Source organism: Nycticebus coucang, chromosome 24, assembly GCF_027406575.1.
Source record: "Nycticebus coucang isolate mNycCou1 chromosome 24, mNycCou1.pri, whole genome shotgun sequence".
NCBI lineage: Eukaryota > Metazoa > Chordata > Mammalia > Primates > Lorisidae > Nycticebus > Nycticebus coucang.
Window position 1 is genome coordinate 1,607,680 of NC_069803.1, and position 25,681 is coordinate 1,633,360.

The 25,681-nt window shown below is 34.9% G+C and overlaps 1 protein-coding gene across 1 annotated transcript in view; it reads right to left on the minus strand.

Annotated features, from left to right (window-relative positions):
* Nucleotides 1–2,648: 2,648 nt before the first annotated feature.
* Nucleotides 2,649–25,681, minus strand: part of LOC128576585 (disintegrin and metalloproteinase domain-containing protein 5-like) — a 222,359-nt gene continuing 199,326 nt past the window's right edge. The window contains exons 18-21 of the mRNA XM_053578830.1: nt 25,215–25,326; nt 4,483–4,642; nt 2,973–3,023; nt 2,649–2,655 (exon numbers count right to left, since the gene is read on the minus strand). Coding sequence (XP_053434805.1) covers nt 2,649–2,655; nt 2,973–3,023; nt 4,483–4,642; nt 25,215–25,326 — 330 coding nt within the window. The remainder of the gene's footprint in view (nt 2,656–2,972; nt 3,024–4,482; nt 4,643–25,214; nt 25,327–25,681) is intronic.

Sequence of the window (25,681 nt, forward strand, 5' to 3'; positions counted from 1 at the left end):
ACCCTTGTAAGATTCACCATAGGTGTGCTCTCACCAATTACACTCCCTTCTTTTCCCTTTCCACTTTCCCATATTCTTGGGATATAATTAGGTTATAGCTTTCATATAAAAGCTCTAAATTTGTTTCATAGTGGGGCTGAGTATATTGGATACTTTTTCTTCCATTCTTGTGATACTTTGCTAAGAAGAATATGTTCTAGCTCCATCCCTGTAAACATGAAAGAGGTAAAGTCTTCATCTTTCTTTAAGGTTGCATAATATTCCATGGTGTACATATACCACAATTTATTAATCTGTTCGTGGATCGATGGGCACTTGGGCTTCTTCCATGACTTAGCAATTATGATCTGGGATGCGAGAAAAGGGAACACTTCTGCACTGCTGGTGGGAATGCAAACTAATACGTTCCTTTTGGAAAGATGTTTGGAGAACATTTAGAGATCTAAAAATAGTCCTGCCATTCAATTCTACAATTCCTCTACTAGGTATATATCCAGAAGACCAAAAATCACATTATAACGAAGATATTTGTACCAGACTATGTGAAATTTTACGTGGGGATTTCTTTCAATCCATATATCAATTTGGGAAGCAGGTATGTCTTGAAAACATTGAACAGAGTATGGTACTCATTGGATTTAGATTTTAATATTTTCTCAATGATATGTTATATGCTAAGTGTAAATTTATTGCCCATTTTCATTGGCTATACCTCCCTATATATCATATATATGTAATAGTTGTACTCTGTTGTTTATACAAAAATGAAATTGATTTTGGTACATTGGTCTTATATCCAAGAACCTTATTACATTCATTTATTAATTCTAACAGTTTTATTATTGCTTAAAGTTATTTATGTATACAGCCATATCTATAAACCATGACTGTATTCTTTCTTTATTTCCAAAATTTCTACACTTATTTTTATTTTCTTATCTTATTTTCCTGGCTAAAATTACTCACATTATGTTGAAAGGGAGTGTCCACAATGCATATCCTCCTGACTTCAATGAAGAAACAACATTTTACTATTAACTAAATATTTCCTGTATTATTTTTTTGAAGATATTGTTTATCAGACTGAAGACATTTCCTTTTGCCATAAGTCAACTGGAAATTTTTATAGTAAAAGGCTATTCTTTTTTATCTATAGAAATTATCATGGGATTTTACTCCTTTTCTCTTAATATAGTGGATTCTATCTTAAACCTATTTCTCATTTCTAGATCACACTTCTTTTCTATGACTACAAACTATTTTAAGTTGTACACAAACTTTATGGACACCCTACATTATCTTTCCAATATTAACTGGACATATTTAGAAATGTTTTGTTTAGAATTGCTGCATCTCTAATTATAAATTGACTTGTAATTTTCCTTTCTAGTAGTTTTATTAAGGCTAGCCTTGTAAACCAATATGAGAAATGCTTCCATTTTTCATATTTTCTGCATAAGTATGTGTATGGGTGGAATTGCCATAGCTCTACCTTATCCACAGTTTTGCTTTCCATGGTTACCTACAGTCAACTACAGTGCAAAAATATAATAGTATTTTGAAGGAGGCGACATTCACATAATTATTATCACAGCATATTATAATGATTATTTTATTTTATTATTTATTATTGTTAATCTATTACTGTGTCTAATTATAAGTTAAACTTTGCTGTACATATCTTGGTACAATTGTGTTTGTAGGATTTGATATTATTTGTGATTTTAGACATCCACTAGAGAATTGTCAAATGTATCACCCTGTAGATCAGGAAGGTCTGCTCTATTTCTTTCTTAAATATCTGGAGAATATAATATTTTAGATTGTTCTCAATTTGCTCACTAATATTCTAGTATATGACTAGTATGTTCTTTGCCATGTGACTTTGCATTATCTCCTATCAGAGTGGATGAAATATATTATACACATCCCTTATCAATATTGTGAGACAATTCTAAATTACAACTCCAAGATCTTCAATGGATATAGGCTTATTTATATTTTCTTTTCTTCTCTATTCCACTTTGAGAAGATGGAAAGATGCATTTTTTGAATTTATCTAAATATTTAAATTTATTAATGTTAAGTTAAGCTAATGTCCAGAAAATAAAAATGATACCAGTTAATTGTATTTGTATCATTTGTGTATGGTGTATTGGTGATTTGTATCATTTCTCTTTTTATTTTATTGCTCTTTTCAAAGAATCAGCTTTTATTTTTGCTTATTTTATTGTTTATTTCCTGTTTAATTTGTTTCTGCTCTTTTCTTTATTCATTTGATACACTGTTTTTTAAATTAAATTAACTTTTTCTATATTTTTTATACAAATTAAAATAAGAAAAATCTTTCGGTTATTCCATGTTCTGGAATATGCATTACATTGTGATTAAAAGAAGCAAAGTACAGTCTTGCCTAGAAAACAGAAACATTTTGTAGAACCTAAAGCAGCTTTAATAGTAGAATTAGGATGGTGACTGTCCATATTAAATAATGGTTCTCTTAAAAGTACTAATTTCCTCAATTCAAACATTTATCTTATTTTATATTTGTTAATATATCATCATAATGATACTATAACTTTGTATTTCAAGGATGAAGAAAGTATGTAAAATATAATCTTGGATGCCAAATGAAATATTTTCTCCTCTTACACTCTGTAATTAGGTAAAGAAAATTTACATAATTAGATAAAGAATATCTAACTTTATAAAATGTGTTTGATTCTTTCATAATCTGATCTTTAATCTTACACTTTCCAATGAATTAGGCAGTGAACTGAATAATAACTCCAAGGCTTGTAATAAATGAGTGAGTAGATGATTATGTTAATCAGTTAGAAGTAAGCATTCCACATTGTATATCAAATCAGCACATTATACCTCATAAATGCATTAAGGTGAGCAGTTATGATTTAATGAAGAATTAAAAAACATAAAATGCAAAACGAATAAACACATTGTTCTATACTCACCTTTCACTGGGGGATAAATTACTGTTACTGTTGCTTTCTTCTGACACAGAGCTAAAAAATTGACAAAATTTGTTTTAAAGTGAAAAAAATTTAGAATCTTGAACAGTTAAATGACTGAATGAAAAATAATCTTCAAGGAAACATTGTGATTCAAACAAACACGTATCTCCTTTTAATAGCATAAAGCAACACAAACAAGACAGGTACTGTCTTCTCCTTTCCCCATGCTCACATTACACAGAAGTATTGATTCTATAAGCTTACATTTGTAAATAGTACCTCTTCTATGATATCCCTAATTTCCCAGGTCAAATTAAACCAAACTATAAAGTCACTATCAAAAATTTGGTTTTCTATACAGTTATTTAGATTTCTTCCTCCTCCTAAAAAAAAAAAAAAAAAAAAAAAAAACATACTCATGTTTTCTCTTCATACCAACTCTTGAAAGGTTAGACTATTTGCAATTACTTCTGTGATGAAATACTGTAAATTGTAAATAAGGGATCAATATAATGTTTAAATATTTGTATAACTTATGACAGATAATATTGTCATTTTATTTCATAAATTTATGTACCCAAAAGATTTAATATATTGAAAAACTATTATTATATATCATTCTAAAGAATTTAGAGAATAATTTGAAATATATATGTTAAATCACTTGCTCAAGATATTACACTTTTATATGCAAGATTTGTAACCTAAAAAAACAAATTTTCTTCAGACTAAATGTGTTTTTTTTTTTTTTCCTATTACCCAGGTATCTTCTGTTTCTTTATGCTGGTATTATTAACTACATGTAATCTCTAGCCAAAAAATGACTTTGCTAAACAGCAATACCAATATTTAGGAGAATAAATATTGTGGAAGAAGGTTTGTAGATACTGTCTTTATTTGAGAAAGTTTTTCTAATAAAGAAATTTGCCACTAAACTGAGACTCTGTATCTAATAAATTTGTTTTTTAAAAGTTCCCTGAAAATACAGTGTGACCTAATTTCATGAAATTTATGGACAATACGACTATTTTGACAAGTTCAGTGAACTAATAAGCTAAATAAACCTCCAAAATACCTTTGGGATCCATGCCTTCTCCTACCTTGAGACTGATGGTAAAATGAATGATTACAATAAGGAGTAAAAATAGAAACATCATCAAAACAAAACAAAAAATGTCACTATATTCTCATCTGGTGTTGCATGATGGATTCACAGACATTAGCTTTATTATTCTTTCTAACATATTTATGTTCTTTGTATCCTTCCGTGTACAAGTGTTACATTTTAAAAGAGATTAAGAAATAAATATAAAGTTAAAAAAAAAGAAAAAATAAAGGATGTCAAACCAGTTTTAAATGTGTCCCAGGACCTCTTGTTATATTGCCTTTCCTATACTTTCAGGCTATTTTGGATGAAACATGAATACTTTTTCATTTCTTAATTCAATAAGAGTAAATACATGTTTCTATATGCAAATATAGATGTGTATAGATATAGATATAGATATACCTTTCACTTTCACTTTCCTCTCTGTAGCAGAGCTCTCTTATTTTTTTCTGTTTTATTAAAACAGCGATAATAATAATAAGCACAGGTAGAGAAATGTAAAGAATGAGTTGCAACTTCTGATTTTGAGTAGTGGCATGTCTTCCCTCCAAAAGACTCTTACCTAGAATCAAAAATATCAATTATAAATTATATCTGAGATTTTATTAATCAAATAAAAATATGGAGAGAATATTATTATCAATATTATCCTCAAACAGTAAACATTCCATTCACATATAAGCATAAAAATAAAAACACCAACTAATGTATAAAATGGGTTGTTACTAGTTGTTTACTGATGTTTCATGAGTTCTTACCTTTCCACCACGATGATTTATAATAAATAATAGATATATAGATAGATATGTAGATAGATGATATAGATGTAGATATACAGATATATCTTATTAGTTCTGTTTCTCTGGAGAACCATAACTAATACAGATTTTGGTGCCAAGAAGTGAGGTAGAGGTTGAAATAGTTTTAAGGTGCATGCTGGAAGATTCCTAGGTTGTGATGAAGAGACTGTTGATAGAAACATGGATGTTAAATGGGATTCTGGTGAGTACTCAGAAAAAAAAAGAGAAAGTTTACATCTTTATAGAGTACATAGTAGTGAGTAGAATTTTGGTAGAGATGTGAAGATGTGAAGATTAGAGGTGTTTCTTGTGATATCTTAGAAACACAGAGACAATGAAGAAAAGACAATCTCTGTTATACAGTTGAAAATACTTGGCTAAATTTTATTCTAACATTTTGTCGGTTATAGAATTTAAAAGTCCAGAAATTCTATAATTCACTGAGGAGATTTCTAAGCAAAATGGTGAATATGTAGTTTGGGTCCTCCTGACTATTTCTGATAAAATGGAAAAGATGAGAGATGGATTAAAGAAGTGCATGTTAATTGAAAATTCTCAACCTATCTCGGTTATTAAGTATGAAATGTCTGATTTATTTAAGCACTAAATTGTACAGTTGATACTTCTGATGTTTAACTTTGATACTTCTTGGCAGTTTATTGTAAATATACATCCTCATTCTTACAAACACATGTTCTGGCTTGTAATTATCTTTCATTTTTTTAGAGCAATTTTTGTAAAAAAAAAAAAATGAATATGTAAAAATGTTGTGTAATTGGGCGGTGCCTGTGGCTCAGTGAGTAGGGCGTCGGTTCCATATACCGAGGGTGGTGGGTTCAAACCCAGCCCTAGCCAAACTGCAACAACAACAAAAAAAAAATAGCTGGGCCCTGTGGTAGGTGCCTGTAGTCCCAGCTATTCAGGAGGCTGAGGCAAGAGAATCACCTAAACCCAGGAGTTGGAGGATGCTGTGAGCTGTGATGCCATAGCACTCTACCAAGGGTGATAAAGTTAGGCTCTGTCTCTAAAAAAGAAAAAATGTTGTGTAATTGCACACCTCTTGGAGGCGGGACACAATTACAAGAAGGACTTTATCTAACAATCATTATAACCTAAGTCTTTGCACCCTCAATCCCAACCAATAAAAGAAATTGTGTAATTTTTGAATATAAGTATGACATGGAATCCATGGAGCCACATAGCTCAAAATATCAAGTGAGTGTTTGAGAAGGATGTGACTAAAAAATACATAATACCTTGATGGTTTGAGAAGTTCCATTCTGGTGATTTTAATCCTGAAAATGAGCCACATGGGCAAACTGAGATCCAGGTGGGTAATGATGAACTGAAAGTTGGAGTGGAAGAAAGTCCACTACACAATCACAAATCACAAACCTATGCATTAGCAGCAAGATTTGACATTAATATTTCAACATTAATGGAACCCTTGAAATAAATTGGCAAGGTAAAAAAGCTGGATAGATGGATGCTACATGAATTAAATAAGTGTCAGAAAGATATTGTTTCAAAGGTTGCCTTTCTTTGCTGTCACAACATGAAGGTGGACCATTTCTACACTGTATTGTTATGTGTGATGAAAAGTGGATTATTTTTAACAATGTCAAGAGTTCAGCAAGATGGTTGGATACAGATGAAGTGCCAAAACACAGTCCAAAACTGAATATTCATCAAAAAAAGCTCATGGTGTCTGTTTGGTGGTGGCAGCACTTACATCACTATGGCTTCATGAAACCTGGTCGATCAATTACAGCAACGGTCTACTGCAAAAGCTGGATGAAATAATAACAATGTTTACAAGTAAGCTGCCAAGATTGTTCAATAGAGGCAGGCCAGCCTCTTGCAAGAAAATTCTCAACCACACGCACACAAACAATGCTGCTCAATGCTACTCAAACTACAGTTTCCAGCTGGACTTGAAAACTGTCTGTCATCCACCTTACTCACCAGAGCTTGCACGAAATGACTACCACTTCTCACGAGGAAAAATACTCAAGCTGTGAAAAATGCCTTTCAAAATTTCATTTCCACTCACTCTCTAGGTTTCTCCATTGTTGACATGAATAAGTTACCATTAAAATAGCAAAACCGTGTGTATAGCTTACACACCATACCTTAACTACCTGTACTGCTTCTTGTTTGAAATATAATAAACTAAATATTTGATTCAAAATTGGGAATTTCACATTTACTGACTTCATATATTTCAAAAATGAGAAGACATATTCTAGAGAGAATAGCTACAGGTTAAGTTAGCTTAGCTACACATCAGAAATAAACATGTACTATCACATTGTTCACTGACTGCTATACGAAACCTTGATTGATGTAAGACACTAAGTGGTTACATTTTACAATTCACAGATTAAAACAAAAATGTTCTATGTAAAAAAAAAAAGTCCCTTTACCTTGCAGAATGATTCATGTTAGAGCTTATCAAGTGAATATAGTAGCAAAATATACCTCTTAGCTTTTAGATAATTTGAGTTCAAAATTGAGTTTTGAATACTTCCTTAATTTCTATGAAAATTTCATTAAAAACTGTAGAAAGCATAAAACAAAACATTTTTGCTATCTTGAACAAATACAAAGTGACTTTGCTCATTTACATACCTATTTAGCAGACATTAGAAATGGACATTTTTGCAGCTTCCACTCACTCTGTTACCAAAGGAAAGGAAAAGATCTCACCTGCCAAATGTTCTGGAGGTCTTGCACACTACACTAAACAGGGTATGGATACCCTTGCCTGTGATATAGAGGCTTTTATAATGAAAGCTTTTGGTCACTTTTGGTTTATTAAAAATGTAAAGAGGCACTTAATGGAATTTTTATTTTATATAATGGAAAGAGATGGCTTCCTTAGACATGTACATGTACAAGAAAGGTATTGTTGCTGTCAGCTATAAAAATAGTTCAAATATTGGCCTGCCATAAAATCTTATTTTTTAAATGTGAGGCAATCAGGATGTACTTCTCTAATTTTGAAGCATGTTGAGGATGACAATAGAAAAAAAGACTTATAGAAAAACATAAATTTCAATGATGATGCTTCAAAACAGTTTGATGATCTGTGAAGAGGCCACAAGGATCTTAGAGAAGTATGAATTTACTGCACCTAAGTAGTCCCATGTTATGTGTAGGTTACAATAACTCATACAAGAGAAAATGACTCATATTTGAAAATAAGACTGCTTCAGAACTCAAAATCTCCCCCCAGAGAAAGGGCAAGCAGGTTAAATAAATTAAAAATGCAATTTATTTGAAATTCAACTTACATTTCACAAATCCAAATCACCTCTGTACTTAAATACCACATTCCTTAAGAAAGATTTAACTTATTATGATATCCAGTACACTTTGAAGTGTATATAAATGATGAACATATTAGACATGGATAGGTGAGATAATTATGGATGCGATGAACATGATTGACCAAAAGCTGATCTACCAGAAGCAGTCTGTAGGTACAAAGTAAGTGAACATTGTGTGGGATCTGAAAACAGTCCCCACAAATTTAAAAATCTGCTACCTCTAGTAAATAAAATCCCAGATATCAAAGCTAAAATGTTTTTGTTGAGAAGATTGATGATATGACACTGGAAAAACACCAAAATTCTATATAATGTGGGTGCACAGTGATACAAGTCAAAATGAACTTTACATTTAACTTTATTTTCTGTTGCTACTTACATAAAATAATGTTTTAAATGGGTTATAGGTAATTCAGAAAAAGAAATATAGCAGATTATTGGAAAACAAAGTAGAAGAAATAAAAATAAAAATAAATTCTATTGTCAGTATCAAGGGTCAGAAAGAAGCATGTCACTGTACTTTTTTATTAAATATAGGAAATTTCTATTTGATTATCCCTTTTATAAATATGTTATTCCTTTAATTCTTACATTTATGCATCTTAAAAAGATATAATAATATAGGCTTAAAATTTAAATATTCACTAAAGAGTTGTAATAAGAGTTAAAATAAATTGCTGCATTAAAGGAATTTCTGTTTCTTTTTTTTTCTTTTTTTTCTTTTTCTTTTATTGTTGAGGATTCATTGAGGGTACAATAAGCCAGGTTACACTGATTGCAATTGTTAGGTAAAGTCCCTCTTGCAATCATGTCTTGCCCCCATAAAGTGTGACACACACCAAGGTCCCACCCCCCTCCCTCCGTCCCTCTTTCTGCTTCCCCCCATAACCTTAATTGTCATTAATTGTCCTCATATCAAAATTGAGTACATAGGATTCATGCTTCTCCATTCTTGTGATGCTTTATTTTTCTCAAACATAGCAACATAGCATTTAATTAGTTATATCATAAACTACTATTGATGAACTCTACTAACTAGGTCTTTTCATATTTAGTTTATTTTTTTTCCTTTTATTAAGTCATTTACACATAGATCATAAACACGTTTATGCATTTGTGGGGTAAAGTGTGTTGATCTTTTTTTATACAATTTGAAATGCTTACATCAAAGTAATTAATATAACTATCACCTCATTTACTTAATAATTGTGTTAAGACATTTATGTTCTGTACTTGGTAGATTTGACTTCTACCCTTGCAATATGCTCCATAGGTGTGGTCCCTCAATCAAACAACCTCTCTCCCCTCTCATTCACCTCTAATTCTCTCCTTCATCCTGAGCTAGAGTTGTGATCTATCTTTCATAAGAAAGTGTGAGTAATTATAGATTGGTTTAATAAAAGTACTGAGGACATTGGATACTTTTTCTTCCATTCTGAGGTACTTTACCAAGAAGAATGTTTTCCAGCTCCATCCATGTAAACATAAAAGAGGTAAAGTCTCCATTCTTTAAGGCTGCATGGTATAAAAATATCACAATTTATGAATTCATTTATGGGTCGATGGGTACTTTGGATTCTTCCAGGACTTGGCAATTATGAATTGAGCTGCAAGGAACAATATGGTGCAAATATATTTGCTATAAAGTGGTTTTTGGTCTTTTGGATATATATCTAGTAGAGCAATTGCAGGGTCAAATGACAGATCTACTTTTAGGTCCCTGAGTGTTCTCCAAACGTCTATCCAAAAGGAACGTATTAGCTTACATTCCTACCAGCAGTGCAGAGTGTTCCCTTTTCTCCACATCCACGCCAACATCTGTAGTTTTTGGATTTTGTGATGTGAGCTACTCTTACTGGAGTTAGATGATATCTCAAAGTGGTTTTGATTTGCATTTCTCTGATGATTAAAGATGATGAGCATTTTTTCATATGTTTGTATACCATGTGCCTGTCTTCTTCAGAAAAGCTTCTGTTCATGTCTCTTGCCCACAATGAAATGGGATTACTTGTTCTTGTTATTAATAAGTTTGAGTTGTCTGTGGGTTCTAGTTATCAAACCTTTATCAGAAACATAACATGCAAATATACTCTCCCATTCTGAGGGCTGTCTACTTGCTTTACTTCCTATGTTCTTGGCAGTGCATAACCTTTTTAATTTGATCAGATCCCAGTAATGTATTTTTGGAACTACTTCAATTGCCCCAGGGATCCTTCTCATAAAGTGTTCTCCTAGGCCCATTTCTTCAATCATTTCCCCTGAACACTCTCCAATAATCCTTATAGTTTAATATCTTAAATTTAAGTCTTTTATCAAGGGAGAGTCAATTTTTGTTAGAGATGAAAGGTGCGGGTCCAGTTTCAGTCTTCTACAGGTTTTCAGCGAGTTCACCCAGCACCATTTGTTAAATAGGCAATCTTTCCCCCAATTTATATTTTTGATAGCTTTATCAAAGATCAAATGATGATAAGTATCTGGGCTCATCTCTTGATTCTCAATTCTGTTCAATACATCTGCCTCTCTATTTTTGTGCCAGTACCATGCTGTTTCGACCACTATAGATTTATAGTATAGTCTGAAGTCTGGTAGTGTGATTCCTCCTGATTTGTTTTTATTTCTAAGTAATGTCTTCACTATTCAAGGTTTTTTCTGTTTCTATATAAAATGAAGTACTAATTTTTCCACATCTTTAAAGTATGACAGAGGTGCTTTAATAGGGATTGCATTAAATCTGTAGATTGCTTTTGGTAGTATAGACATTTTGACAATGTTGATTCTTCCCATTCATGAGCATGGTATGATTTTCCATTTGTTAACATATTCAGCTATTTCTTTTCTCAGAGTTTCACAGTTCTCTTTATATAGATCTTCCACATTTGTTAGGTACGCTCCAACATATTTCATTTTTTTTGGCACTATGGTAAAAGGAATAGAGTCCTTGACTGTTTTTTTGGCTTGACTATTATTAGTATATAAAAAAGCTAATGATTTGTGAGTATTGATCATGTGTCCTGAGATGCTACTGTATTTCTTGATCACTGCTAAGAGTTTTGTAGTTGATTCCCTGGGGTTTTCATGTATACAAACATATCAGCTGTGAGGAGTGAAAGTTTGATATCCTCTGATCCTGTATGGATACCCTTGTTCGCTTTCTCTTCCCTGATGGAAATGGTTAGGACTTCCATTGCAATGTTAAAAAGCAGTGCAAACAATGGGCAACCTTGTCTGGTTCCTGATATGAGTGGAAATGTTATCAATTTTACTCCATTCAAAATAATATTGGCTATGGGTTTGTTGTAGATGGCCTCTATCAGTTTAAGAAATGTCCCTTCTATACCTATTTTTTATTAAGTGTTCTGATCATAAAAGGATGCTGGATATTGTCAAAATCTTTCTCTGCATCAATTGAGAAAATCATATGGTCTTTTTTTATGTTCTTTATGTGATGTATTACATTTATAGATTTATGTATATTGAACCAACTTGAGACCCTGGAATAAAACCCACCTGGTCATGGTGTATAATTTGTTTGATGTGTTGCTGGATTCTGTTTGCTAGGATCTTATTGAAAATTTTTGCATCAATAATCATTAGACATATTGGTCCATAATTTTCTTTTCTTGTTGGGTCTTTTCCTGGTTTGGGGATCAGAGTGATATTTGCTTCATAGAATGTGTTGTGAAGTATTCCTTCTTTTTCTATGTTTTGGAAAAAGTTAAGTAATATAGGTACTAGTTCCTCTTTAAAGGTTTGGTAGAATTCTGATGTGAAGACATCTGGTCCCAGACTTTTCCTTTTGGGGAGATTTCGTGTAGTATTTCAAAACTTGATATAGGTATGTTCAACATTGCACTTCTTTCTGGCTAAGTCTAGGAAGGTGGCATGCTTCTGAGCAGGTAAGGTGAAATCGGATTGGGTACTCCTGGAGTAATGATTAACCAGCCCTTTGCCAAACAGCTGGGACTGGTAACTGCAGCTTTTCCCCTACAGCTTTGCAAGTGCTTCCAAGTATTGGTCTATTTCCCTCAGACATTCATATTTCTGAGAATAGAGTTTTCTCTAATATTCATTAAGAATTTTTTTTGAGCCTGTAGTCCCAGCTACTTGGGAGGCTGAGGCAAGAGAATCGCTTCAGCCCAGGAGTTGGAGGTTGCTGTGAGCTGTGTGAGGCCACGGTACTCTATTGAGGGCTATAAAGTGAGACTCTGTCTCTACAAAAAAAAAAAAAAAAAAGAATTTTTTTTGAATTTCTGAGGAGTCAGTTGTTATTTTGTCTCTGTCATTTCTGATTGATGAAATTACTCTTTTTTTTTCTGATTAGGTTAGCCAAAGTTTTATCTTTATCTTTTTTTTTTTTTTTTTGCAGTTTTTGGCTGGGGCTGTGTTTGAACCTGCCACATACAGCACATGGGGTCGGCACCACACTCCTTTGAGCCACAGGTGCCACCAGGTTTATCTATTTTATTAACCTTTTCAAGAAACCAGCTTTTTGATTAATTGATCTGTTGTATATTTCATTGTTTCCAATTTCACTTAATTCTGCTCTAAATTTGGTTATTTCTTTGCTTCTGCTGGTTTTGAGGTTAGAATCTTCTTCCTTTTCCAGTTGCCTGAGAGGTCCCATTAAGTTGTTGACTTTCTCTATTCCATTTTCTTAAGGAAGGCTTGCAATGCTATAAATTTCCCTCTTAAGACTGCCTTCGCAGTATACCACAGGTTCTGGTAATTCATGTCTTCATTTTCGCTTTGTTCCAAAAATTTGGTAATTTCTTTATTAATCTCATTCAGCGTAAGATTATTTAGTTTCCATGTCTTTCAGTGAGTATGCAAATTCCTGTTACTAAGTTCAACTTTTATTCCATGATGGTCCTAGAAGATGCAAGGAATAATTTATATTCTTTTAAATTTGCTGAGGTTAGTCTTGCGACCTAAGATGTGATCAATTTTGGAGGATGTTCCATGGGCTGATGAGAAGAATGTGGAATCAGTTTTGTTAGGATGAAATGGTCTGTAGATGTCTGTTAAATCCAACTGTTAGTTAATTTTAAGTGTAAAATTTCTTTGCTTAGTTTCTTATTGGAGGATCTAACCAACACAGTCAAAAGAGTGTTAAAACCTCCGATTATTAGGTGCTGGAGGAAATCAAGTTTCTCATGTCTATTAGAGTCTCTTAAAAATTGAGGCACATTCTGGTTGGGTGCATAAATGTTAATAATTGAAATCTCATCATGTTGAGTGTTGCCCTTAACAAATATGAAGTGACCATCCTTATCTTTCCTTACTTTGGTTGGTTTAAAGCCTATTGTATCTGTGGATAGTATTGCAACACCTTTTTTCTGATTTCCGTTTGCCTGAATTATAAATGACCATTCCTTCACCCTAAGGCTATTTATCTTTTAAGGTAAGATAAGTTATTGTATGCAGGAGATATACGGCCTGAGTTTTTATGTCTCTTTAGAGGACAACCTATGTCTCTTTAGAGGACCATTTAAGCCATTCACATTAATTAAGAATATTGATAAACCTAGTATTATTTGAGTATTGAGGTTTTCAATATTCCAGTGTACATTTTTAATTCTTTCAGCACTGTGGAAACTAGAATTTGATCAAGTTTCTGAGTGAGTTTACTTTGGTGGTATGGCATTGTGCTGGTCATTGTGGAGGATAGGTCTGAGAATATCTTGGAGAGCTGGTTTAGTTATGGCAAATTTCTTCAACATGTGACTGTCTTAAAAGTATTTAATTTCTCCATCATAAATGAAACTCAGTTTAGCTGAATACAGGATTCTGTGTTGAAAATTGTTTTGTTTGTTGTGTGGTGGAGCAAAGTGGTTCTGTCTTGCCCTCAGAATGGGAGAAGATATTTGCAGGGTATATCTCTGACAAAGGTTTAATAACCAGAATCCACAGAGAACTCAAACGCATCAGCAAGAAAAAAACAAGGGATCCCATCGCAGGCTGGGCAAGGGATTTGAAGAGAAACTTCTCTGAAGAAGACAGGCACGAGGCCTTCAGACATATGAAAAAATGCTCATCATCTTTAATCATCAGAGAAATGCAAATCAAAACTACTTTGAGATATCATCTAACTCCAATGAGACTAGCCTATATCACAAAATCTCAAGACCAGAGATGTTGGCGTGGATGCGGAGAAAAGGGAACACTTCTGCACTGCTGGTGGGAATGCAAATTAATACATTCCTTTTGGAAAGATATATGGAGAACACTCAGAGATCTAAAAATAGATCTGCCATTCAATCCTGTAATTCCTCTGCTGGGCATATACCCAGAAGACCAAAAATCACAACATAACAAAGATATTTGTACCAGAATGTTTATTGCAGCCCAATTCATAATAGCTAAGTCATGGAAAAAGCCCAAGTGCCCATCGATCCACGAATGGATTAATAAATTGTGGTATATGTATACCATGGAATACTATGCAGCCTTAAAGAAAGATGGAGACTTTACCTCTTTCATGTTTACATGGATGGAGCTGGAACATATTCTTCTTAGTAAAGTATCCCAAGAATGGAAGAAAAAGTACCCAATGTACACAGCCCTACTATGAAACTAATTTGGGACTCTCACATGAAAGCTATAACCCAGCTACAACTTAACAATAGGGGGAAGTGGGAAAGGGAGGGGGGGTAGAGGGAGGGGGATCGGTGGGATCACACCTGTGGTGCATATTACAGGGGTATTTGTGAAACTTGGTAAATGTAGAATGTAAATGTTTTGGCACAGTAACTGAGATAACGCCGGAAAGGCTATGTTAACCACTGTGATAAAAATGTGTCAAATGGTTTATGAAGCGAGTGTATGATGCCCCATAATCATATCAATGTACACAGTTATGATTTAATAACAAATAAATAAATAAATAAATAAAAAGAAAATTGTTTTGTTTTAGGAGGGTAAAGGTTGATGACCATCTTCTTCCGGCTTGAAAAGTTCAGCAGAAAGATCTGCAGTCATTCTACTATTCTTCCCCCTTGTAGGTTATGGTTTTCTTACCTATGGCTGCTTGCAGAATTTTCTCCCACCTATTAAATTATGCAAATTCAAGTATAATGTATCTGGGAGATGCTTTATTTGGATCAAGTCATACTGTATTTCTGAAACACTGCTATCTGAATTTCAGAATCTCTTGCTTTGTGGGAAGTTCTCCTTGATTATCTCTTGGCAACCTTGTTCCCTTTCCTATGAGGCAAATATTAGCTTTCTTGAAATTATCCCACAGCTCTGTGAGAGAATGATCCATTTTTGCTCTCCACTTCTCTTCCTCTCTGAGCATTTGGGAGTGTTCAAAAGCTTTGTCTTCAGTGTCAGAAATTCTTTCTTCTGCCTGCTCCATACTGTTACTAAGGGATTCAATGGTATTTCTCATATCTTGGAGGGCTGCAAATCTTTTCACAATGTATCAAAATCTTTGGTGATTTTGTCTTTGAATTCATTGAATTATTGAGACAACTTTTGAATTATTCCTAGAATTTCAAATTCCAACTTTACTTCAATTCTTTTAATCTTATTTTTCCATCTAAATTCTAAACTCAATTTCTGACATCTCACCCATTTGTTTATGAATGGGATCTTCTGGTATGTCTGTTTTGTTGTTCCTTAGGGGAGTTTATCTACTCTGATTATTCATGTTGCCATAGTTTTTCTGCTGATTCACCCCCATGATTTTTTGTCACCATTTGGCTGGATGAGCAAGGCGAAATCAAACTGGGGGCTCCTTGAGTAGTGATTAACCAGCCCTTTGCCAAAGATGTTGGACTGGTGACTGGAGCTTTTCCTCTACAGCTTTGCAAAGGAACCATACAGTACTACAGCCTATGACTCTGGGGACCTGCTTGATGTGGTGGGGCTAGGTGACTCTGTCTTGTATTCAGCTGGTCTCTGTCCAATCTTAGTGAATCAGTGACTTTGGGTTGAAGTCTCAGCTGAAATTTCCCTCAATGCAATCACAACTTGCCTCAGCAGAGGTGATGTGCACTTATCACTCTTCTCTCTCAGCTCAGTTCCCAATCTTCAGCTTTATTGGGAACTTTCTGGTCATTATCCTTCCCTCTGGACAGGATATACTTATGTATATATGAATATATATATATGTTCATTTATATATATATGTGTATATATATATGAATTGATGTTATTTGAAATTTTATATATATATTTCAAATGAACATCTATTTTACATATACATATATATGTATATACTTCCCTCTGGACGGATATACTTATATATACATATATACTTATATGTATATATAAGTATTTATTTATATTTATATATAAATGAATAGATGTTTTTTTGAAATATATATATATTTCAAATGAACATCTATTTTTTCACAATTTTGTGTGAAAATAATGATATAGGTGTATGAGTATGTTACACATTTAATTATTATACCTTTTTTTTGGTCTGATGCACTTTGATATAGCTGTTATGTTGTCTCTCTAAAACACTGGACATCCTATATATGCTTCCTATGTAGCATCTAAGCTATAGATAAGTCTGCCTAGGAGTTTGAAAACTTTCTTGCAAAGTCCAGAAAAAGAGAGAAGTATAGGGTGAAAAAAACAACTATAATCCCAGTTATTTGGAGTAGAATCCATACCTTCTGGAATCTAGAATGACTTCCCCCTGCTGTTGTTCTCTGCCTCATCCAGCCCTGCTTGATTTCAAAATACTCCTCAGTTGCAGCAGGGTAAGAAAAGATATGGGATATTCCACTGTAATGGAGTCCTTACATAATTGGTAGTATTAAAACCAATTATGAAACAGATAGGAAAAATGATAGCCTGACAGTTTTCAAAGGTGTTGATATAATAATGACTACTAATACTCTTATAAACTAGAGTATAAGAGACAACCCAAGGGGAACAATCTAAATGAACTGAAAGTTATATGCACTGAAATTTCTACTTTAAAAATTGTCTATCACTGGGAGGTAAGATGGCAAACTGGAGCCAGGTTTCAACAGTGGCCCCCATCCAGAGGGAGAGATAATGGACAGAATGAACTTAATGAAACTGAACATAAGGAGTTGTGCTAAGAAATAAGATCTATCAGTGCACATCATCCCTACTGAGGCAAGCTAAAATTCTAAGGAAACAAACTCCAGGTACAGAACCCATCATCAAGAGGATGATGACACCACCACCCCGCCAAGAGAGTGGTTTGCTGTGTTCTCTACAAGCAAGCAGTGTTCATAAGCCCTCTTATTTTACCCCACAGGAGAGAGCCACTAAACACCAAGACTACTTCTCCAAAGAGGTCCCACCTATAAGTCTAAGTATTCTTTTGCCTGACATAAAATTGAACAAATATTTTCCCCACAATTCTGAACTCTAAATCCACACTTCCCCCCACATCATCCACAATCTGAAATCCTGTCTCCTGCATAGCCCAGTGTGTTTGGCAATTCCTTGAGAGGTCTGAGCATTGTGTGGGCACTGAACAACTTCACTGAAACAGTGACTTGAGTGGAAGTTGGGGAACGTGTGGGGAGAGAGAGACAAGCAGGACAGGGAAAAGTTTGGCTCCACAACAGTACATGGCAGTGGCGGGGCTCATGCCTTTTGTCAGATTTTAGACAAACACTTCCCCAATTCTGTAGACCACTGCAGGGAGTTGTGACTTCTGCCAGAAGCAGAAACACAGACTCTGTGGGAGAGAAATACACTGCAATGGAACGCACCAGCAGACAAAAGTGCTCATACCTCAGGACAGACTCTAGTGGAGCACTCCCCAGATTCTGTAGTTGCAGGAAAGGAAGCACTGACTTCCCTTTCACTCTGGCAGGCACACATATCCCCGGGACATTTGCTCACTGGAGGGAGCTGGACCAAAGCCCAGTGGGGTTACTGGTGGCAAGGCATGGCTGTGGTGTAAGGTGGGGAAGGAGGTGTGACCCCTTTGAACTCAGTCTTTGGCTGGGCAGCCCTTTGTGACTGCATTGAACACTGGAAACAGCCACACTCCAGCTTCTAGGGTTATTTAAATAGAGCTGCCTGTGCATCCGTGCTGTCTGGTTACTGGAGACCTTTTGAATTCTCCTAGTTAAGCAGTGATTGTGCTCCCTGGGACAATCATATTGGAACTCTTGACCTGAGCTGAACACCCAGAGAACGTCCAAAGTTGAGCTGGGGTTGAGTTGTAGTGGGAGGGACTGATTCTCCTCTTCCAGTTGTCATGGTGGGGGGCAGTGTGTCTCAGTTGCTTGCATTACTCCCCAGCTGAGATATCAGCCTAAATCAGTTACTCATTAGTATTGGATAGAGGCTGGATAATTACAAGACAGAGCCGCTAGCTCTATCACACCAATCAGGTCCTCAGAGTTTTTGGTTGCAGGTCTGAAACAGAACTTTGTAAACCTGTAGGGGAAAAGCCACAATAATCATCAGTCCCAGCTATTTGGAAAAGGGCTGGTTAACTACAATTCTTGGAGCCCCCAGTCCAATCTCACCCTACCAGTTTTACTAGCCAAACTGTGGAAAGTTAAAATAGGGTGGAACTAGCAGAATTCTGGCAACATGAAAAATCAGAGTAGATCAACTTCCCCGAAGAGTGACAAAGGAATACATCAGAAGGTGCCATTCATAAACAAATGGCTTTAATGTCAGAAATAAAATTGAGAATGTGGATGGCAAATAAAATAAATAGAATGGAGGAAAGATAGAAATAGAAATCCAAAGAGTTTTTCAAAAGTTGTCACAAGAAATTAATGAATTGAAAAACAAAATCACCAAGGATATGGACATAATGAGAAAATGGATAGCAAAGGTCAAGGAAAGGAAAAAGCTATTTGAGGACCTCCAAAAGAGTCCCTCAGTAATAGAGTAGAGCAGGCAGAAGAAAGTATCTCTGAAATTGAAGAAAAAGCTTTTGAATGGGCTCAAATGCTCAAAGAGGCAGAGGAATGGAGATAAAAATCTGAGCATTCCCTGAGATAGCTTTGGGAAGACTCCAAAATATCAAACATTCATCTTATAGGAATTTCAGAAGAAGAGGATGGTCCTAAAGGTACAGATATTCTACTTGAAGATATTATGGAGGAGAATTTGCTAACCATTGCAAGAGATAAGGAAATTCAGATAACAGACAGTTTCAGAATCCCAAAAAGACTCAATCCAAACAAAGCATCTCCTAGACACATTGTAATTGATTTTGCCAAAGTTAATACGATTTTGCCAAAGAAAATTGAGCAAGCAGCCAGATGTAAGAAAGGTATTACCTTTAAGTTACCTTTAAGGGGAGGAACATTAAAATGACTATAGATCTCTCAGTCAAAACCATTCAAGCCAGAGAGGATGGCCATGAAACTTTAATCTCCTAAAACAAACAACTTTCAGCCCAGGATCATGTATCCAGCCAAAATGAGTTTCATTTTGTGATAGTAAAATCAAATACTTTACTGACATACACAGGTGAGGAAATTTGCCATAACCAAACCAGCTCTCCTGAATATTCTCAGACCCATCCTTCATAATAATCAGAACTATGGTCTATCACCAAAGTCAACACACCTAAAAACTTTTGAACAAAACCTAAATTTAACAATGGTGAAAGGATTAAAAATATCCACTGGACATTTGAAAAACATGACACCCAAAACACTATCATACTTATTAATTCTCTCAATTAATGTGAATGTCTTAACTTGTCCTCTAAAGAGGCACAGGTTGGTGGCTGGCTACATAAACTCAGACCAGATATCTGCTGAATGCAAGAACCTTACCTTAAAGGATAAAAATAGTCTCAGGATAAAGGGATGGCCATAATACAGGCACATGGAAACCAGAATAAAGCAGGGGTTGCAATTTTAGTTGCAGATACAATTACCTTTAAACCAACAAAGATAAAGAAAGATAAGGATAGTTACTACATATTTGTCAAGGAGAACACTCAACATGGAGACATTTTGATAATTAACATTTATATGCCCTACCAGAGTGCTCCTTAATTCATAAAGCAAACCTGAACAGATACGAATAATTTGATATCTTCCTGCACTATAATCATTACAGATTTTAAAACACCTTTGGCAGTTTTGAATAGATCCTTAAACAAACTAAACAAAGAAATAATGGACTTAAATTTGACCCTAGAACAAATGGAATTAATGGACATTGACAGAACATTTCATCCTAATAAAAATGAATACACATTATTCTCATCAGCCCATGAATCATCTTTCAAAATTAATCATATCTTAAGACACAAGTCTAACCTCAGCAAAGTTAAAATAATAGAAATTATTCCTTGTATCTTCAAGGACAATCATAGAATAAAAGTTGAATACAACAGAGATAGGAATCTTCATACTCAGTCATGGTAACTAAATAACCTATGTTAAATGATAGCTGGGTCAAAGATGAGATTAAGAGGAAAACACCAAATTTGAAAAAGCCTATGTGCCCATCTATACTGGTCAAAACCTCATGGTACTCTCACAAAACTAGAGAGGTAGATACATGGGAACAGAATACAGAACAAAGAGATGAATCCAGCCACTTATCATCATTTGATCTTTGATGAGCCTATCAAAAAGATATATTTGGGGAAAGATTCCCTATTTAACAAATAGTGCTGGAAGAACTGGCTGGCAAATGTAGAAGACTGAAACTGGACACTCACCTTTCACCATTGACAAAAATTGATTCTCCCTGGGTAAAAGATATAAATTTAAGATAAGGAACTGTAAAGTACTAGAAGAGAGTGCAAACAAAATGTTTGAAGATATTGGGCTGGGTAAATATTTTTTGAGGAAGACCCCCCTGTGAATGGAAGGAACACCAAAAATTAATTAGTGATATGATCAAACTAAAAAGCTTCTACACAGCTAGCAGCACTACAACTAAAGCAAACCAATAGCCTTCAGAATGAGAGAAAATTTTTGCATGTTATAATTCTGACAAAGGTCTGATAACTAGAATCTACAGAGGACTTAAGTTAATCAATAAGAATTGAAAAAACAACCCCCTCTTTGTGGAAAAGTAAGTTGAATAGAAGCTTCTCTGAAGAAGACTGGCACATGGCTTACAAATACATGAAAGCATACTCATTGCCTTTAATCATAAGAGAAATGTAAATAAACACCACTTCAAGATATCACCTAACTCCAGCAAAAACTACCCACATCACAAAGTCTCAAAATTGCCGTTGCTATAAACAGTCTAGTGCAAGTGTCCTTATGGTAAAAGGATATTTTTCCTTCTGGGTAGATGCCCAGTAATGGGATTGCAGGATAAAATAGGAGATCTAGCTTGAGTTCTTTGAGGGTTCTCCATACTTCCTTCCAAAAAGGTTATATTAAACCTTTGTCAGAGACATAATCTGCAAATATCTTCTGCAATTTAGGTTTAATAACCAGAATCCACAGAGAACTCAAACATATAAGCAAGAGAAGAACAAGTGATCCCATCACAGGCTGGGCAAGGGACTTGAAAAGAAACTTCTGTGAAGAAGACACACGCACGGCCTACAGACATAGAAAAAATGTTCATCATCTTTAATCATCAGAGAAATGCAAATCAAAACTATCTCGAGATACCATCTAACTCTAGTAAAATTAGCCCATATCACAAAATCCCAAGACCAGAGATGTTGGCGTGGATGTGGAGAAAAGGGAACACTTCTGCACTGCTGGTGGGAATGCAAATTAATACATTCCTTTTGGAAAGATGTTTGGAGAACACTTAGAGATCTAAAAATAGACCTGCCATTCAATCCTATAATTCCTCTACTGGGTACATACCCAGAAGACCAAAAATCACATTATAGCAAAGATATTTGCACCAGAATGTTTATTGCAGCCCAATTCACAATTGCTAAGTCATGGAAAAAGCCCAAGTGACCATCGAGCCACGAATGGATTAATAAACTGTGGTATATGTACACCACGGAATATTATGCAGCCTTAAAGAAAGATGGTGACTTTACCTCGTTCATGTTTACATGGATGGAGCTGGAACATATTCTTCTTAGTAAAGTATCTCAAGAATGGAAGAAAAAGTATCCAGTGTACTCAGCCCTACTATGAAACTAATTTTTGGCTTTCATATGAAAGCTATAACCCAGTTATAACCTAAGAATATGGGGAAGGGGGGAGAGGGAGGGGAGGGAGGGGGGAGGATGGGCGGAGTGAGGGTGATAGGTGGAATTACACCTGCAGTGCATCTTACAAGGGTTCATATTCAATGTAGAATATAATTGTCTTAACACAATAACCAAGAAAATCCCAGGAAGGCTATGTTAACCAGTGTGATGAAAAATGTGTCAAACTGTTTATAAAACCAATGTATGGTGCCCCATGATCGCATTAATGTACACAGCTATAATTTAATATTAATAAAAAAAAGGTTGTATTAGTTTGCATTCCCACCAGCAGTGTAAAAGTGTGCACTTCTCTCCACATCCATGCCAGCATCTGTAGTTTTGAATTTTGTGATGTGGGCCATTCTTGCTGGGGTTAGATGATATCTCAGAGTGGTTTTGATTTGCATTTCTCTAATAATTAGGGATAATGAGCATTTTCTCATATGTTTATTAGCCATTCATCTGTCTTCTTTAGAGAATGCATCTATTATCTCTCTTGTCCATTGATGTAAGGGATTGTTGGCTTTTTTATGATGATTAATTTGAATTCTCTGTAGATACTAGTTATCAAGATTTTGTCTGATTTAAAATATGCAAATATCATGGGCGGTGCCTGTGGCTCAGTGAGTGGGGCGCCGGCCCCATATGCCGAGGGTGGTGGGTTCAAACCCGGCCCCGGCCAAACTGCAACAAAAAAATAGCCAGGTGTTGTGGCGGGCGCCTGTGGTCCCAGCTGCTCGGGAGGCTGAGGCGGGAGAATCGCATAAGCCCAAGAGTTAGAGGTTGCTGTGAGCAGTGTGACGCCACGGCACTCTACCCGAGGGGGGTACAGTGAGACTCTGTCTCTACAAAAAAAAAAAAATATGCAAATATCCTTTCCCATTGTGTAGGTTGTCTATTTGCTTTGGTTGTTGTGTCCTTAGCTGTACAGAAGCTTTTCAGCTTAATTAAGTACCATTTGTTTAATTTTGTTAGTTTAATTAAGTACCATTTGTTTAATTTTGTTGTTGTTATCAGTAGAGTCTTCTTCATTAAGTCTTTCCCCAGGCCGATATCTTCAAATTTTTTTCTTGTGCTTTCTTTTGAGAATTTTTATCATTTCTTGCCTTAAATTTAGGTCTTTTATCCATCTTGAATCAATTTTTATGAGTGGCAAAAGGTGCAGGTCCAGTTTCAGTCTTTTACATGTGGACATCTAATTCTCCCAGCACCATTTACTGAATAGGGATTCTTTCCCCTAGAGTATGTTGTTTTTTGGTTTATCAAAGATTAGGTGGCTATAAGATGTTAGTTTCATTTCCTGGTTTTCTATTCAGTTCCAGATGTCTATGTCTTTATTTTTGTGCCAGTACCATGCTGTTTTGACCACTATGGCCTTGTAGCACAGCATGAATTCTGGTATGCTGATGCCTCTGGCTGTTTTTTACTACTAAGAACTGCCCTAGACTGTTTATCGCAACTCAATTTACAAACACCAAAATGTGGAAACAACGTAAATGACCACCAACCCAGGAATGGATTAACAAGCTGTGGTATATGTATACCATGGAATACTATTCAGCCATTAAAAAAGATGGAGACTTTACATCTTTTGTATTAACCTCTATGGAAGTGGTACACATTATTCTTAGTAAAGTATCACAAGAATGGAGAAGCAAGAATCCTATGTACTCAATTCTGATATGAGGACAGTTGATGACATGGTGGGGGAAGGGGAGAAGAGAGAGGGGAAGGAGGGAGGAGGTATGGGAATGGAAGAGCAGGGAGAGGGAAGGAGGGATGGTGGTTGTGGGGGCCACAGTGTGTGACACACCTTTTGGGGGCAGGACACAATTGTAAGAAGGACTTTACCTAACAAATGCAATCAATATACCCTGGTTCTTTGTACCAGCAATAAATCCCCAACAATAATAAAAATAAGTAAATAAATAAATAAATTACTGCCTTGTCATAAAAAATAAAAAAACTACTGGCTGGAATGGATGTGGAGAAAAGGAAATACTTCTGCAAACTGCTGGTGACATTTCACACTAATACCACCTTTATTGAAATATGTATGGAGACTCCTCAAGAAACTAAAAGTCAACTTTCCATTTGATCTTGCAATTTCATTACTTGGTATTTACCCAGAGAAATAAAAATCATTTTACCACAAAGACATTTGCACTGGAATTTTTATTGTAGCCCACTTCATAATTACCAAGTTGTGGAAACAGCCTAAATGTCCATCAATCCATGAATGGATTAACAAATTGTGGTATATTGTATACCATGTAATACTAGGCAGCCATAAAAACAGATGGAGACTTTACATTTTTTATGGATGTTTACCTGGATGGAACTGGAACATATTCTTCTTAGTAAAGTATCTCAAAAATGGAAGAAAAAGTATCCAATGTATTAAATACCTCTATGAAACCAAAATATAATCACCTATACATTCATATAAAACATAACTATAGTTCAGAAAGAAGGAGGGAAGAGGAAGGAGAGTGAAGGGGAGGGAGGAGGCTGGGAATGGGGAGGGCTTTTGGTGGGACCTCACCTAATGTGCATAATGCAATGATACATTTCAAAATTATAAAATGTCTTACCACAATAAATAAGTAAGTGAGGTGAAGGCTATGTTAATCAGTTTGAAGTAAGCATTCCACATTGTGGAATCAAATGATCACAATGTACCCCATAAGTGCATTAATGTACACAGTTATGATTTAATTTTAAAAATTATCTAACATTTGGTATACTTTTCCTCAGTTAACATTGTCAGTTCTGACACAGAAACATTGTCACATGTTTTAGCTCTTACAAATAAAATAAAGCTCATTTATCAGCATTAGTTGCTTTGAAATCTAACATAAAGCCTATAATTTATATTTTAAAGATACGAACCAGTCTTATGCTCATGTCCATCATCAAGACTTCCAAATTCTCCTTTTTTCATTGAGCAATCAGGAGGTGCAAACCCTTCCTCACAATGGCAATGATCAAAATTGTTACAAATCTAGAATAATCAAAAAATGAAATAATTGTTGTACAAAGCTTTCAATGGATACAAATGAATAGTCTAAAATTATTCAATGTGGTATCTCATTTACCTTTAACAGAAAAATTCATTAAGTTTTCCCTCACAAATGTCTACATTTTGGAAAGTAAGTACATGGAGCTTCTTTTGCCAAATCAATTAAAAAATTTTTTTTTCAATTTACCCTATAGCCAGGTCCAAATACCTTGTAATTACCAGTAATATTCCACTAATTATCCTCTGCTTGCTAGTATCACAGAACTTCCCAGACCCTAAGATTAACTAGGAAAACTACCAAGGAAATGATAATGACTTTTATGTACCAATTTCTGCC